Raw genomic sequence first — 16836 nt, forward strand, 5'->3', positions numbered from 1 at the left:
TGCATATTCCACACTACTAATGTTAGTAATGTGTATGTGCAAAATGTGGGCGCTGTAGCTGCTGAAATAAAGCGTTAAATGGCGGAAAAAATTGGCGTGGGCTCCCGCGCAATTTTCTCCGCCAGAATGGTAAAGCCAGTGACTGAGGGCAGATATTAATAGCCAGGAGAGGGTCCATGGTTATTGCCCCCCCTGGCTACAAACATCTGCCCCCAGCCACCCCAGAAAAGGCACATCTGGAAGATGCGCCTATTCTGGCACTTGGCCACTCTCTTCCCACTCCCTGTAGCGGTGGGATATGGGGTAATGAAGGGTTAATGCCACCTTGCTATTGTAAGGTGACATTAAGCCAGATTAATAATGGAGAGGTGTCAATTATGACACCTATCCATTATTAATCCAATTGTATGAAAGGGTTAAAAAACACACACACACATGATTTAAAAGTAGTTTAATGAAATAAACACAGAGGTTGTTGTAATAATTTATTGTTCTCTCAAATCCATTTCCAGGCCCTCGCTTGGCAACATAATAAACGCACAATATACATACCTTCTGCTGACCCGTCACGTCCCACGAGGTAATCCATCTGGAGGGGTTAACTAATATTACAGGCACGAGCTGCGATAAACCACTCGCTCGTGTCTGTAATCCCCCGGCGAATGAATGAAATGTAGGTCATTGACCTACATTTCCTTCAGTCGCGGTGAGGCGCCCCCTGGTGGATGTCCTCATATGACCTGGAGCGTGGGAAAAAGTTCCCAGGCTGCAGTTCATGAGAACATCCACCAGAGGGCGCATCACCGCGACTCAATGTAAGTACAGATCCAGCTTTCCTTTCAGCACCCGGGGATTACAGGCACAAGCGAGTGGTTTATCGCAGCTCTGCCTGTAATATTAGTTAACCCCTTCAGATGGATTACATCGTGGGAAGTGACCGGACATCAGAAGGTATGTATCTTGTGCGTTTATTATTTTGCCAAGCGAGGGCCTGGAAATGGATTGAGAGAACAATAAATTATTACAACAACCGCTGTGTTTATTTCATTAAAATACTTTTAAATCATGTGTGTGTGTGTTTTATTAACCATTTAATACTATTGGATTAATAATGGATAGGTGACATAATTGACGCCTCTCCATTATTAATCTGGCTTAATGTCACCTTACAATAGCAAGGTGACATTAACCCTTCATTACCCCATATCCCACCGCTACAGGGAGTGGGAAGAGTGGCCAAGTGCCAGAATAGGCGCATCTTCCAGATGTGCCTTTTCTGGGGTGGCTGGGGGCAGATGTTTGTAGCCAGGGGGGGCCAATAACCATGGACCCTCTTCTGGCTATTAATATCTGCCCTCAGTCACTGGCTTTACCACTCTGGCGGAGAAAATTGCACGGGAGCCCACGCCAGTTTTTTCCGCCATTTAACCCTTTATTTTAGCAGCTACAGCGCTGAAATTTTGCACATACACACTACTAACATTAGTAGTGTGGAATATGCAAAAAAAAGGGGATATGAGATGGTTTACTGTATGTAATCATGTCTCATATCATGTTGGGTTTGTGCAGGAGAAATGCAAAGCCGGCAATTGAATTACCGGCTGTTCACAGATATCGCGCTGAATGAAATCTAAATACAGAATATATATATACCGTATTTTTTGGACTATAAGACGCACTTTTTTCCCCTCCAAATTTGGGAGGAAAGTGTGGGTGCGTCTTATAGTCCGGATATAGCATGTGGGGAGGGGGGCAGCAGGGAGTGGGATCGCACTGTTATCCCACTTCAGGATGTCCCGCTGCCCGGAATCAGCTGCTGGGGAAAGCACTTGGCCCCGCTGATTAAGTGCAGTGAATATTTATGAGCGGCTCCCCGCCCACCGATCAGCTGAGCAGTGAGCCGGGAGCAGCACATGAATGCTGCACTTAATCAGGGACACACAGGGCTTCCTCAGCGCTGATTCCTTCAGCAGCTAAGGAGATTTGTGTGTCCTGGGGAGCAGGAGGCAGTAGCAGGGGCCAGGAGATCGCTGCCTACCTGCCTGGACGCTGAGTGTTGTGCACAATCAGGACCTGTGATGATGTCAGGAGTGGGCGGGCTGGAGCATCACATGGCAGCTCAGAGCCCTCCCTCTTCCTGACATCATCATAGGTCCTTCAGACTCCCCACTAGAATCTGCTGGCTTCCTCTTATAACCTGTGCTGTGCTGTGGAGAGGCAACAAGAGGGAGGGCTCTGTGTGTGTGCAGCCATGGGATGCATTTACCTCACCACAGCTGGCTGCCACAATTAAGAGGTTAGTCTACAACACACAATAAAGCACTCTGCCACTCCTGTGGTTATCTATAACTCCCAGCATGTCATAGGATCTGCAGGACATGCTGGGAGTTATAGTTCTCCCATGGGATTTTAAAGCAGCACTCCAGTGCTATTTTGCAGTGCTGGAGTGGTGCTTTCACTATAAGCCCTGTGCCCCCATTCTTATACTCACCCTCCAGTGTCTTCATATAGTACTGTACAGACACCACACTGGTCCCGCAGCTTCCAACATAATAACGTACTATTATATATAATAACACCACATATAATAGTATGTTATTTATGTTATTAAATATTTTACCACATTTTTTTTGCTTCAAATATTTTTTTTCCCTATTTTCCACCTCTAAAACCTGGGTGCGCCTTATAGTCCGGTGCGTCTTATAGTCCGCGAAATACGGTATATATATATATATATATATATATATATATATATATATATATATATATATATATACACTCACCGGCCACTTTATTAGGTACACCTGTCCAACTTCTTGTTAACACTTAATTTCTAATCAGCCAATCACATGGCGGCAACTCAGTGCATTTAGGCATGTAGACATGGTCAAGACAATCTCCTGCAGTTCAAACCGAGCATCAGTATGGGGAAGAAAGGTGATTTGAGTGCCTTTGAACGTGGCATGGTTGTTGGTGCCAGAAGGGCTGGTCTGAGTATTTCAGAAACTGCTGATCTACTGGGATTTTCACGCACAACCATCTCTAGGGTTTACAGAGAATGGTCCGAAAAAGAAAAAAAATCCAGTGAGCGGCAGTTCTGTGGGCGGAAATGCCTTGTTGATGCCAGAGGTCAGAGGAGAATGGGCAGACTGGTTCGAGCTGATAGAAAGGCAACAGTGACTCAAATCGCCACCCGTTACAACCAAGGTAGGCCTAAGAGCATCTCTGAACGCACAGTGCGTCGAACTTTGAGGCAGATGGGCTACAGCAGCAGAAGACCACACCGGGTACCACTCCTTTCAGCTAAGAACAGGAAACTGAGGCTACAATTTGTACAAGCTCATCGAAATTGGACAGTAGAAGATTGGAAAAACGTTGCTTGGTCTGATGAGTCTCGATTTCTGCTGCGACATTCGGATGGTAGGGTCAGAATTTGGCGTAAACAACATGAAAGCATGGATCCATCCTGCCTTGTATGGAGCATCTTTGGGATGTGCAGCCGACAAATCTGCGGCAACTGTGTGATGCCATCATGTCAATATGGACCAAAATCTCTGAGGAATGCTTCCAGCACCTTGTTGAATCTATGCCACGAAGAATTGAGGCAGTTCTGAAGGCAAAAGGGGGTCCAACCCGTTACTAGCATGGTGTACCTAATAAAGTGGCCGGTGAGTGTATAATATATATATATATATATACTGTATATATGTTTTCCCTAACATTTGAGCACATAAATCCATTAGATGTCGGTTTTGCAAGCCTGCGCAAAAATCTCGCAGTACGGATGCCATACGGATTACATACGGAGGATGCCATGCGCAAAATACGCTGACACACCCTGCCTACGGATCACTATTTTGGGAACATTTCTCCGTATTACGGCCGTAGTACGGACGTATAATACGTGGCGTATTGTCTTACGCCAAGTGTGACTCCAGCCTAAGAGTGAGTACATCTTAGTGACTTAGGAATAAGAGTGGAAGGTAATATGTGCTATGCGCACTTACCCCAGCCTCCTCACTCCTGGGATCCATATCCTCTGTTTAAATATAAATATACCATATAAATAGAACATCTCCTGCCAGATATACATATAGGGATTTAGCAGCACTGCTGCACTTACCCCTTGTCTCTGGCATTGCAGACCTCCTTTCCGGCTCGTGCCTGTGAATGTGCGTCCTGGTTCACTGTAGCGCTTGCTGAGTAGAACGCTGGACGCCCATTCCCATATCCGGCGCCATTTTATCGATGTTTCAGCGTTCCACACTGTGGAACGCATGTTCTACCGCCGAAAATGACACCGCTGACGTCACCGGAAGTGACGATATACACTTACTTCCGCGTTCCACGCAGTGGAACGCACGCTGAAGCCGGGAGGTTCTGCCGTGCCTGCATGCTCGTATGAGAGCATGCGGACCTATGCGCCTTTCCACCTTCCTGGCGCCGGCGCCTCTTGTTCTTCCTGGCGCCCGAGCCGAGAGTCTCCCCCTGGGAGGAAGCGGCTCACCCAGGAGCGCGTCCGCTCGACTGGTCTCTGGGCACAGGGACTCCCACCCGGGAAGTATGTGCCCTGGGCTATCGACGAGGGGGAAGGATATTGGACCAGCCGCACGATCCCCCTGAGCCCTCTGGTCCGGTAAGCTCGCTTCTCTCGTGTGTCCCTCCATGCAGGGACAGGAAAAACACTAAAGGAAAGGGGGCGGAGGGGGACCTTTTAACCTCTCGTGTTGTTTCCTGTCCCTGCAAAAAGGAGGAGGACGTCCTCCAGAGTGCTGTCAGGGGGACGTCCTGGAAAACGCAGTGTTTTTGCCCTGCGGATTTATCAAAATCAGTGCGGAAAAATCCGCACACCAGTCCGCAGCGTGTGCACATAGCCTTACAGTTCCTTATGTCATTTCATCTCATGGCTGACCATGTGCTGTGGGGGATGGGCGGACATATATCCCAGTGCATTACAGATCCATCTCGCAGCTAGACAACAAAAGACTAGTGAAGACTGATGTCTCACTCACTTATCTCCGTGCCCAAAACCAAGGCACTCCACCTGCGGTGACCTAACTGAGAGGCTGAATCCTCCCCTTTCTTAGAGTTCTGACAAGTCATTTTTATACATAACTCGCTGTATGAACCTCATAGAAGAACACTACAAAGACCATGATGCTCACCACATCAGGGAGGTTCTTTTAACCCCTTTCTGCCATTGGACATACTTTTCCGTCCATGTGGGGTGGGCCCTAATTCCCAAGGACGAAATAGTACGTCCAGCGCGATTGGCCGCGCTCTCGAGGGGAGCGCGTCCGGGTGTCAGCTGCCTATTGCAGCTGACATCCGGCACTATGTGCCAGGAGTGGTCACAGACTGCCCCCGGCACATTAACCCCCGGCACACCGCGATCAAACATGATCGCGGTGTGCCGGTAGTACAGGGAAGCATCGCGCAGGGAGGGGGCTCCCTGTGGGCTTCCCTGAGACCCCCGGAGCAACGCGATATGATCGCGTTGCTGCGAGGGTCTCTTATCTCCTATCCCTGCAGGCCCCGGATCCAAAATGGCCACAGGGCTGCTTCCGGGTCCTGCAGGGATTACTTCCGGGTCCAGAGCAGGCGCTGGTAATCCTGTAGCGCTGTCAGTCAGATCGCTGATCTGACAGAGTGCTGTGCAAACTGTCAGATCAGCAATCTGTGATACCCCCCCTGGGACAAAGTAAAAAAAAAAATTTCCACATGTGTAAAAAAATAAATAAATGAAAATTCCTAAATAAAGAAAAAAAATTATTCCCATAAATACATTTCTTTATCTAAAACAAACAAACAAAAAAAAAAAAACAATAAAAGTACACATATTTAGTATCGCCGCGTCCGTAAAGACCCCACCTATAAAACTATATCACTAGTTAACCGCTTCAGTGAACACCGTAAAAAAAAAAAAAAAACAGAGGCAAAAAACGCTTTATTCTCATACTGCCGAACAAGAAGTGGAATAACACGCAATCAAAAAGACGAATATAAATAACCATGGTACCGCTGCAAACGTCATCTTGTCCCACAAAAAACGAGCCAGGATATAGCATCATAAGCAAAACAATAAAAAAGTTATAGTTATAGTCCCCAGAATAAAGCGATGCCAAAATATTTTCTCTATAAAATAGTTTTTATCGTATAAAAGCACCAAACATAAAAAAAATGATATAAATGAGATATCGCTGTAATCGTACTGACCCAAAGAATAAAACTGCTTTATCAATTTTACCAAATGCGGAACGGTATAAACGCCTCCCCCAAAAGAAATTCATGAATAGCTGGTTTTTGGTCATTCTGCCTCACAAAAATCGGAATAAAAAAGCGATCAAAAAATCTCGCGTGCACGAACATGTTACCAATAAAAACGTCAACTCGTCCCGCAAAAAACAAGACCTCACATGACTCTGTGGACCAAAATATGGAAAAATTATAGGTCTCAAAATGTGGAGACGCAAAAAATATTTTTTGCAATAAAAAGCATCTTTCAGTGTGTGACGGCTGCCAATCATAAAAATCCGCTAAAAAATCAGCTATAAAAGTAAATCAAACTCCCCTTCATCACATTGGGGAGTTTCCACTGTTTCGGCACATCAGGGGCTCTCCAAACGCGACATGGCGTCCGATCTCAATTCCAGCCAATTCTGTGTTGAAAAAGTAAAACGGCGCTCCTTCCCTTCCGAGCTCTCCTGTGTGCCCAAACAGTGGTTTACCCCAACATATGGGGTATCAGCGTACTCAGGACACATTGGAGAACAACTTTTGGGGTCCAATTTCTCCTGTTGCCCTTGGGAAAATACAAAACTGGGGGCTAAAAAATAATTTGTGGAAAAAAAAAAAAAAAATTATTTTCACGGCTCTGCGTTATAAACTGTAGTGAAACACTTGGGGGTTCAAAGCTCTCACAACATCTAGATAAGTTCCTTGGGGGTCTAGGTTCCAATATGGGGTCACTTGTGGGGGGTTTCTACTGTTTAGGTACATTAGGGGCTCTGCAAAAGCAACGTGACGCCTGCAGACCAATCCATCTAAGTCTGCATTCCAAATGGCGCTCCTTCCCTTCCGAGCTCTGCCATGCGCCCAAACAGTGGTTCCCCCCCACATATGGGGTATCAGCATACTCAGGACAAATTGTACAACAGCTTTTGGGGTCCAATTTCTCCTGTTACCCTTGGTAAAATAAAACAAATTGGAGCTGAAGTAAATTTTGTGTGAAAAAAAGTTAAATGTTCATTTTTATTTAAACATTCCAAAAATTCCTGTGAAACACCTGAAGGGTTAATAAACTTCTTGAATGTGGTTTTGAGCACCTTGAGGGGTGCAGTTTTTAGAATGGTGTCACACTTGGGTATTTTCTATCATATAGACCCCTCAAAATGACTTCAAATGAGATGTGGTCCCTAAAAAAAAATGGTGTTGTAAAAATAAGAAATTGCTGGTCAACTTTTAACCCTTATAACTCCCTAACAAAAAAAATGTTAGTTCCAAAATTGTGCTGATGTAAAGTAGACACGTGGGAAATGTTACTTATTAAGTATTTTGTGTGACATATCTCTGTGATTTAAGGGCATAAACACTCAAAGTTGGAAAATTGCGAAATTTTCAAAATTATCGCCAAATTTCCATTTTTTTTCACAAATAAACGCAAGTTATATCGAAGAAATGTTACCACTATCATGAAGTACAATATGTCACGAGAAAACAATGTCAGAATCACCGGGATCCGTTGAAGCATTCCAGAGTTATAACCTCATAAAGGGACAGTGGTCAGAATTGTAAAAATTAGCCCGGTCATTAACGTGCAAACCACCCTTGGGGGTGAAGGGGTAAAGGTACCTTCACACGAAACGACATCGCTAGCGATCCGTGACGTTGCAGCGTCCTGGATAGCGATATCGTTGTGTGTGACACACAGCAGCGATCTGGATCCTGCTGTGATATCGCTGGTCGTTGATTAAAGTTCAGAACTTTATTTGGTCGTCAGATCGGCGTGTATCGTCGTGTTTGACACCAAAAGCCACGATGCCAGCGATGTTTTACACTGGTAACCAGGGTAAACATCGAGTTACTAAGCGCAGGGCCGCGCTTAGTAACCCGATGTTTACCCTGGTTACCAGCGTAAAATGTAAAAAAAAGAAACACTACATACTCACCTTCGCATCCCCCGGCGTCCGCTTCCTGCACTGACTGAGCGCCAGCCGTAAGTGAAAGCACAGCACAGCGGTGACGTCACCGCTCTGCTGTTAGGGCCGGCGCTCAGTCAGTGCAGGAAGCAGACGCCGGGGGATGCGAAGGTGAGTATGTAGTGTTTCTTTTTTTTACATTTTACGCTGGTAACCAGGGCCGCGCTTAGTAACCCGATGTTTACCCTGGTTACCAGCGTAAAATGTAAAAAAAAGAAACACTACATACTCACCTTCGCATCCCCCGGCGTCCGCTTCCTGCACTGACTGAGCGCCGGCCCTAACAGCAGAGCGGTGACGTCACCGCTGTGCTGTGCTTTCACTTACGGCTGGCGCTCAGTCAGTGCAGGAAGCGGACGCCGGGGGATGCGAAGGTGAGTATGTAGTGTTTCTTTTTTTTACATTTTACGCTGGTAACCAGGGTAAACATCGGGTTACTAAGCGCGGCCCTGCGCTTAGTAACCCGATGTTTACCCTGGTTACCCAGGGACCTCGGCATCGTTGGTCGCTGGAGAGCTGTCTGTGTGACAGCTCTCCAGCGACCAAACAGCGACGCTGCAGCGATCGGCATCGTTGTCGCTATCGCTGCAGCGTCGCTTAATGTGAAGGTACCTTAAGTGTAAACACACATATGACCCGCTTACAGAGAAATCAATTTGTTGCATTTCGTGGGATTAGATCCTAGCGATTACATGAGTCATAGATTTCTCAGTGGACATTCCGAATATGTAACCCTAATATCTCCTCTTATTACGGCACGGCGCTGACGTCTCCTCTTATTACGGCACGGCGCTGAAGTCTCCTCTTATTACGGCACGGCGCTGAAGTCTCCTCTTATTACGGCACGGCGCTGAAGTCTCCTCTTATTACGGCACGGCGCCGACGTCTCCTCTTATTACGGCACGGCGCCGACGTCTCCTCTTATTACGGCACGGCGCCGACGTCTCCTCTTATTACGGCACGGCGCCGACGTCTCCTCTTATTACGGCACGGCGCTGACGTCTCCTCTTATTACGGCACGGCGCTGACGTCTCCTCTTATTACGGCACGGCGCTGACGTCTCCTCTTATTACGGCACGGCGCTGACGTCTCCTCTTATTACGGCACGGCGCTGACGTCTCCTCTTATTACGGCACGGCGCTGACGTCTCCTCTTATTACGGCACGGCGCTGACGTCTCCTCTTATTACGGCACGGCGCTGACGTCTCCTCTTATTACGGCACGGCGCTGACGTCTCCTCTTATTACGGCACGGCGCTGACGTCTCCTCTTATTACGGCACGGCGCTGACGTCTCCTCTTATTACGGCACGGCGCTGACGTCTCCTCTTATTACGGCACGGCGCTGACGTCTCCTCTTATTACGGCACGGCGCTGACGTCTCCTCTTATTACGGCACGGCGCTGACGTCTCCTCTTATTACGGCACGGCGCTGACGTCTCCTCTTATTACGGCACGGCGCTGACGTCTCCTCTTATTACGGGGCGCTCTCACCTCATTCCTCCATTCCTGCAGACAGGGGAAGCCGCCCCGCCCCCGCAGCACCTCCATCACCTCCTGCACCGCCGTCGTCCGCTCCTGGGGGCCGCACAGTCGGTCGCTCAGCTCCAGTCGGGCTCCGGAGTCTTCATACAGTGTGAATACGTCAGAACTCTGCGCCAGGATCTGCGCCACCGGCGGCGTCACCCACCCGACCCGCTTACCGAGGACACAGAACGGGAGGCAACCTGCGGAACCAGAGGGGAACAAGACGCCCGTGATCAGTGCCGCACACCGAGTCCTACACACGGGGAGCGAGACTGTGCATACCCCGGGCGCACACAACATGCCACTCCACCTGCACGCTGCAGATTGTTCAGCTTCAGCACCAGCTCCAGGACCCTCTGTGACCATGAGACGGCTGCCATATCTGCAGGGGGCAACGCAGTTCACTCCACCTGCAGAAGAAACACCAAAGTGAAACACAGTCCACTCCACCAGCAGAGGAGACACCAGAGACACAGTCCGCTCCACCCGCAGAGCAGACACCAGAGAGACACAAAGTCCACTCCACCAGCAGAGGAGACACCAGAGAGACACAAAGTCCACTCCACCAGCAGAGGAGACACCAGAGAGACACAAAGTCCACTCCACCCGCAGAGCAGACTCCAGAGAGACACAAAGTCCACTCCACCCGCAGAGCAGACACCAGAGAGACACAAAGTCCACTCCACCCGCAGAGCAGACACCAGAGAGACACAGTCCACTCCACCCGCAGAGCAGACACCAGAGACACAGTCCACTCCACCCACAGAGGAGACACAGTCCGCTCCACCCGCAGAGCAGACACCAGAGACACACAGTCCACTCCACCCACAGAGCAGACACCAGAGAGACACAAAGTCCACTCCACCAGCAGAGGAGACACCAGAGAGACAGTCCACTCCACCCGCAGAGGAGACACCAGAGAGACACACAGTCCGCTCCACCCACAGAGGAGACACCAGAGACACACAGTCCACTCCACCCGCAGAGGAGACACCAGAGACACAGTCCACTCCACCCGCAGAGGAGACACCAAAGAGACACACAGTCCACTCCACCCGCAGAGGAGACACCAGAGACACACAGTCCGCTCCACCCGCAGAGGAGACACCAGAGACACAGTCCACTCCACCCGCAGAGGAGACACCAAAGAGACACACAGTCCACTCCACCCGCAGAGGAGACACCAGAGACACACAGTCCACTCCACCCGCAGAGGAGACACCAGAGACACAGTCCACTCCACCCACAGAGGAGACACCAGAGACACAGTCCGCTCCACCCACAGAGGAGACACCAGAGAGACACAGTCCGCTCCACCCGCAGAGGAGACACCAGAGACACAGTCCGCTCCACCCGCAGAGGAGACACAGTCCACTCCACCCGCAGAGGAGACACCAGAGAGACACACAGTCCACTCCACCCGCAGAGCAGACTCCAGAGAGACACAGTCCACTCCACCCGCAGAGGAGACACCAGAGAGACACAAAGTCCACTCCACCCGCAGAGCAGACACCAGAGACACACAGTCCACTCCACCCACAAAGGAGACACCAGAGACACACAGTCCACTCCACCCACAGAGGAGACACCAGAGACACACAGTCCGCTCCACCCACAGAGGAGACACCAGACACACAGTCCCCTCCACCCGCAGAGGAGACACCAGAGAGACACACAGTCCGCTCCACCCGCAGAGGAGACACCAGAGAGACACAGTCCACTCCACCCGCAGAGGAGACACCAGAGAGACAGTCCACTCCACCCACAGAGGAGACACCAGAGAGACAGTCCACTCCACCCACAGAGGAGACACCAGAGACACACAGTCGGCTCCACCCACAGAGGAGACACAGTCCGCTCCACCCGCAGAGGAGACACCAGAGAGACACAAAGTCCACTCCACCCGCAGAGCAGACACCAGAGAGACACAAAGTCCACTCCACCCGCAGAGCAGACACCAGAGACACAGTCCACTCCACCCGCAGAGGAGACACAGTCCGCTCCACCCGCAGAGCAGACACCAGAGACACACAGTCCACTCCACCCACAGAGCAGACACCAGAGAGACACAAAGTCCACTCCACCAGCAGAGGAGACACCAGAGAGACACACAGTCCGCTCCACCCACAGAGGAGACACCAGAGACACACAGTCCACTCCACCCGCAGAGGAGACACCAGAGAGACACACAGTCCACTCCACCCGCAGAGGAGACACCAGAGACACACAGTCCACTCCACCCGCAGAGGAGACACCAGAGACACAGTCCACTCCACCCGCAGAGGAGACACCAGAGAGACACACAGTCCACTCCACCCGCAGAGGAGACACCAGAGACACAGTCCGCTCCACCCACAGAGGAGACACCAGAGAGACACAGTCCGCTCCACCCGCAGAGGAGACACCAGAGACACAGTCTGCTCCACCCGCAGAGGAGACACAGTCCACTCCACCCGCAGAGGAGACACCAGAGAGACACACAGTCCACTCCACCCGCAGAGCAGACTCCAGAGAGACACAGTCCACTCCACCCGCAGAGGAGACACCAGAGAGACACAAAGTCCACTCCACCCGCAGAGCAGACACCAGAGACACACAGTCCACTCCACCCACAAAGGAGACACCAGAGACACACAGTCCACTCCACCCACAGAGGAGACACCAGAGACACACAGTCCGCTCCACCCACAGAGGAGACACCAGACACACAGTCCCCTCCACCCGCAGAGGAGACACCAGAGAGACACACAGTCCGCTCCACCCGCAGAGGAGACACCAGAGAGACACAGTCCACTCCACCCGCAGAGGAGACACCAGAGAGACAGTCCACTCCACCCACAGAGGAGACACCAGAGAGACAGTCCACTCCACCCACAGAGGAGACACCAGAGACACACAGTCGGCTCCACCCACAGAGGAGACACAGTCCGCTCCACCCGCAGAGGAGACACCAGAGAGACACAGTCCGCTCCACCCGCAGAGGAGACACCAGAGAGACACAGTCCGCTCCACCCACAGAGGAGACACCAGAGACACACAGTCCACTCCACCCACAGAGGAGACACCAGAGACACACAGTCCACTCCACCCACAGAGGAGACACCAGAGAGACACAGTCCACTCCACCCGCAGAGGAGACACCAGAGAGACAGTCCACCCCACCCGCAGAGGAGACACCAGAGAGACACAGTCCACTCCACCCGCAGAGGAGACACCAGAGAGACACAGTCCACTCCACCCACAGAGGAGACACCAGAGAGACACAGTCCACTCCACCCACAGAGGAGACACCAGAGAGACACAGTCCACTCCACCCACAGAGGAGACACCAGAGAGACAGTCCGCTCCACCCGCAGAGGAGACACCAGAGAGACACAGTCCGCTCCACCCGCAGAGGAGACACCAGAGACACAGTCCGCTCCACCCGCAGAGGAGACACCAGAGAGACAGTCCGCTCCACCCGCAGAGCAGACACCAGAGAGACAGTCCGCTCCACCCACAGAGGAGACACCAGAGACACACAGTCCACTCCACCCGCAGAGGAGACACCAGAGAGACAGTCCGCTCCACCCACAGAGGAGACACCAGAGACACACAGTCCGCTCCACCCGCAGAGGAGACACCAGAGACACAGTCCGCTCCACCCGCAGAGGAGACACCAGAGAGACAGTCCGCTCCACCCGCAGAGCAGACACCAGAGAGACAGTCCGCTCCACCCGCAGAGGAGACACCAGAGAGACACAGTCCACTCCACCCACAGAGGAGACACCAGAGACACAGTCCGCTCCACCCACAGAGGAGACACCAGAGACACAGTCCACTCCACCCGCAGAGGAGACACCAGAGAGACACAGTCCACTCCACCCACAGAGGAGACACCAGAGACACACAGTCGGCTCCACCCACAGAGGAGACACCAGAGAGACAGTCCGCTCCACCCACAGAGGAGACACCAGAGACACACAGTCCGCTCCACCCGCAGAGGAGACACCAGAGAGACAGTCCGCTCCACCCGCAGAGCAGACACCAGAGAGACAGTCCGCTCCACCCGCAGAGGAGACACCAGAGACACACAGTCCACTCCACCCACAGAGCAGACACCAGAGACACACAGTCCACTCCACCCACAGAGGAGACACCGGAGACACACAGTCCGCTCCACCCGCAGAGCAGACACCAGAGACACACAGTCCGCTCCACCCGCAGAGCAGACACCAGAGACACACAGTCCGCTCCACCCGCAGAGCAGACACCAGAGACACAGTCCGCTCCACCCGCAGAGCAGACACCAGAGAGACACAGTCCGCTCCACCCACAGAGGAGACACCAGAGACACACAGTCCACTCCACCCACAGAGGAGACACCAGAGACACACAGTCCACTCCACCCACAGAGGAGACACCAGAGAGACACAGTCCACTCCACCCACAGAGGAGACACCAGAGAGACACAGTCCACTCCACCCACAGAGGAGACACCAGAGAGACACAGTCCACTCCACCCACAGAGGAGACACCAGAGACACACAGTCCACTCCACCCACAGAGGAGACACCAGAGAGACACAGTCCACTCCACCCACAGAGGAGACACCAGAGAGACACAGTCCACTCCACCCGCAGAGGAGACACCAGAGACACACAGTCCACTCCACCCACAGAGGAGACACCAGAGAGACACAGTCCACTCCACCCACAGAGGAGACACCAGAGAGACACAGTCCACTCCACCCACAGAGGAGACACCAGAGAGACAGTCCGCTCCACCCGCAGAGGAGACACCAGAGAGACACAGTCCACTCCACCCACAGAGGAGACACCAGAGACACAGTCCGCTCCACCCACAGAGGAGACACCAGAGACACAGTCCACTCCACCCGCAGAGGAGACACCAGAGAGACACAGTCCACTCCACCCACAGAGGAGACACCAGAGACACACAGTCGGCTCCACCCACAGAGGAGACACCAGAGAGACAGTCCGCTCCACCCACAGAGGAGACACCAGAGACACACAGTCCGCTCCACCCGCAGAGGAGACACCAGAGACACAGTCCGCTCCACCCGCAGAGCAGACACCAGAGAGACAGTCCGCTCCACCCGCAGAGGAGACACCAGAGACACACAGTCCACTCCACCCACAGAGCAGACACCAGAGACACACAGTCCACTCCACCCACAGAGGAGACACCGGAGACACACAGTCCGCTCCACCCGCAGAGCAGACACCAGAGACACACAGTCCGCTCCACCCGCAGAGCAGACACCAGAGACACACAGTCCGCTCCACCCACAGAGCAGACACCAGAGACACAGTCCACTCCACCCACAGAGGAGACACCAGAGACACACTGTCCGCTCCACCCGCAGAGGAGACACCAGCGACACACAGTCCACTCCACCCACAGAGGAGAAACCAGAGACACAGTCCGCTCCACCCACAGAGGAGACACCAGACACACAGTCCGCTCCACCCGCAGAGGAGACACCAGAGAGACACACAGTCCACTCCACCCACAGAGGAGACACCAGCGACACACAGTCCACTCCACCCGCAGAGGAGACACCAGAGAGACACAGTCCACTCCACCCGCAGAGGAGACGCCAGACACACAGTCCACTCCACCCACAGAGGAGACACCAGAGACACAGTCCGCTCCACCCGCAGAGGAGACGCCAGAGAGACACAGTTCGCTCCACCCGCAGAGGAGACACCAGAGAGACACAGTCCACTCCACCCACAGAGGAGACACCAGAGACACACAGTCCGCTCCACCCGCAGAGGAGACACCAGAGACACACAGTCCGCTCCACCCGCAGAGGAGACACCAGAGAGACACAGTCCACTCCACCCACAGAGGAGACACCAGAGACACAGTCCCCTCCACCCGCAGAGGAGACGCCAGACACACAGTCCACTCCACCCACAGAGGAGACACCAGAGACACAGTCCGCTCCACCCGCAGAGGAGACGCCAGAGAGACACAGTCCGCTCCACCCACAGAGGAGACTCCAGAGAGACACAGTCCCCTCCACCCGCAGAGGGGACACCAGAGACACACAGTCCACTCCACCCACAGAGGAGACACAGTCCACTCCACCCGCAGAGGGGACACCAGAGACACAGTCCACTCCACCCACAGAGGAGACACCAGAGACACAGTCCGCTCCACCCACAGAGGAGACACCAGAGACACACAGTCCGCTCCACCCACAGAGGAGACACCAGAGACACACAGTCCGCTCCACCCGCAGAGGAGACACCAGAGACACAGTCCGCTCCACCCGCAGAGGAGACACAGTCCACTCCACCCGCAGAGGAGACACCAGAGAGACACACAGTCCACTCCACCCACAGAGGAGACACAGTCCACTCCACCCGCAGAGGAGACGCCAGAGAGACACAGTCCGCTCCACCCACAGAGGAGACTCCAGAGAGACACAGTCCCCTCCACCCGCAGAGGGGACACCAGAGACACACAGTCCACTCCACCCACAGAGGAGACACAGTCCACTCCACCCGCAGAGGGGACACCAGAGACACAGTCCGCTCCACCCACAGAGGAAACACCAGAGAGACACAGTCCGCTCCACCCGCAGAGGGGACACCAGAGACACAGTCCGCTCCACCCACAGAGGAAACACCAGAGAGACACAGTCCACTCCACCCACAGAGGAGACACCAGAGACACAGTCCGCTCCACCCGCAGAGCAGACACCAGAGACACACAGTCCGCTCCACCCGCAGAGGGGACACCAGAGAGACAGTCCGCTCCACCCACAGAGGAGACACCAGAGAGACAGTCCGCTCCACCCGCAGAGGAGACACCAGAGACACACAGTCTGCTCCACCCGCAGAGGGGACACCAGAGAGACACAGTCCACTCCACCCACAGAGGAGACACCAGAGAGACAGTCCGCTCCACCCGCAGAGGGGACACCAGAGAGACACACAGTCCGCTCCACCCGCAGAGGGGACACCAGAGAGACAGTCCGCTCCACCCACAGAGGAGACACCAGAGACACAGTCCGCTCCACCCGCAGAGGAGACACCAGACACACAGTCCACTCCACCCACAGAGGAGACACCAGAGACACAGTCCACTCCACCCGCA

The 16836-nt window shown here is 53.0% G+C and overlaps 1 protein-coding gene across 2 annotated transcripts in view; it reads right to left on the reverse strand.

The window, feature by feature from the left end:
* The window catches only part of LOC143817481 (uncharacterized), a 40447-nt gene that overhangs the window by 23396 nt on the left and 215 nt on the right, over positions 1 to 16836 (reverse strand). Inside the window, exons 2-3 of one of the 2 annotated variants that reach the window (XM_077298923.1) lie at positions 10034 to 10133; positions 9691 to 9923 (exon numbers count right to left, since the gene is read on the reverse strand). In XM_077298923.1, the coding sequence (XP_077155038.1) occupies positions 9691 to 9923; positions 10034 to 10103 (303 nt within the window). In that variant the 5' untranslated portion in view covers positions 10104 to 10133. Of the gene's footprint in view, positions 1 to 9690; positions 9924 to 10033; positions 10243 to 16836 lie in introns of those variants that run through there. The other variant, XM_077298924.1, reaches the window with a different exon arrangement.

The sequence above is a fragment of the Ranitomeya variabilis genome, chromosome 3 (assembly GCF_051348905.1).
Source record: "Ranitomeya variabilis isolate aRanVar5 chromosome 3, aRanVar5.hap1, whole genome shotgun sequence".
Lineage (NCBI taxonomy): Eukaryota > Metazoa > Chordata > Amphibia > Anura > Dendrobatidae > Ranitomeya > Ranitomeya variabilis.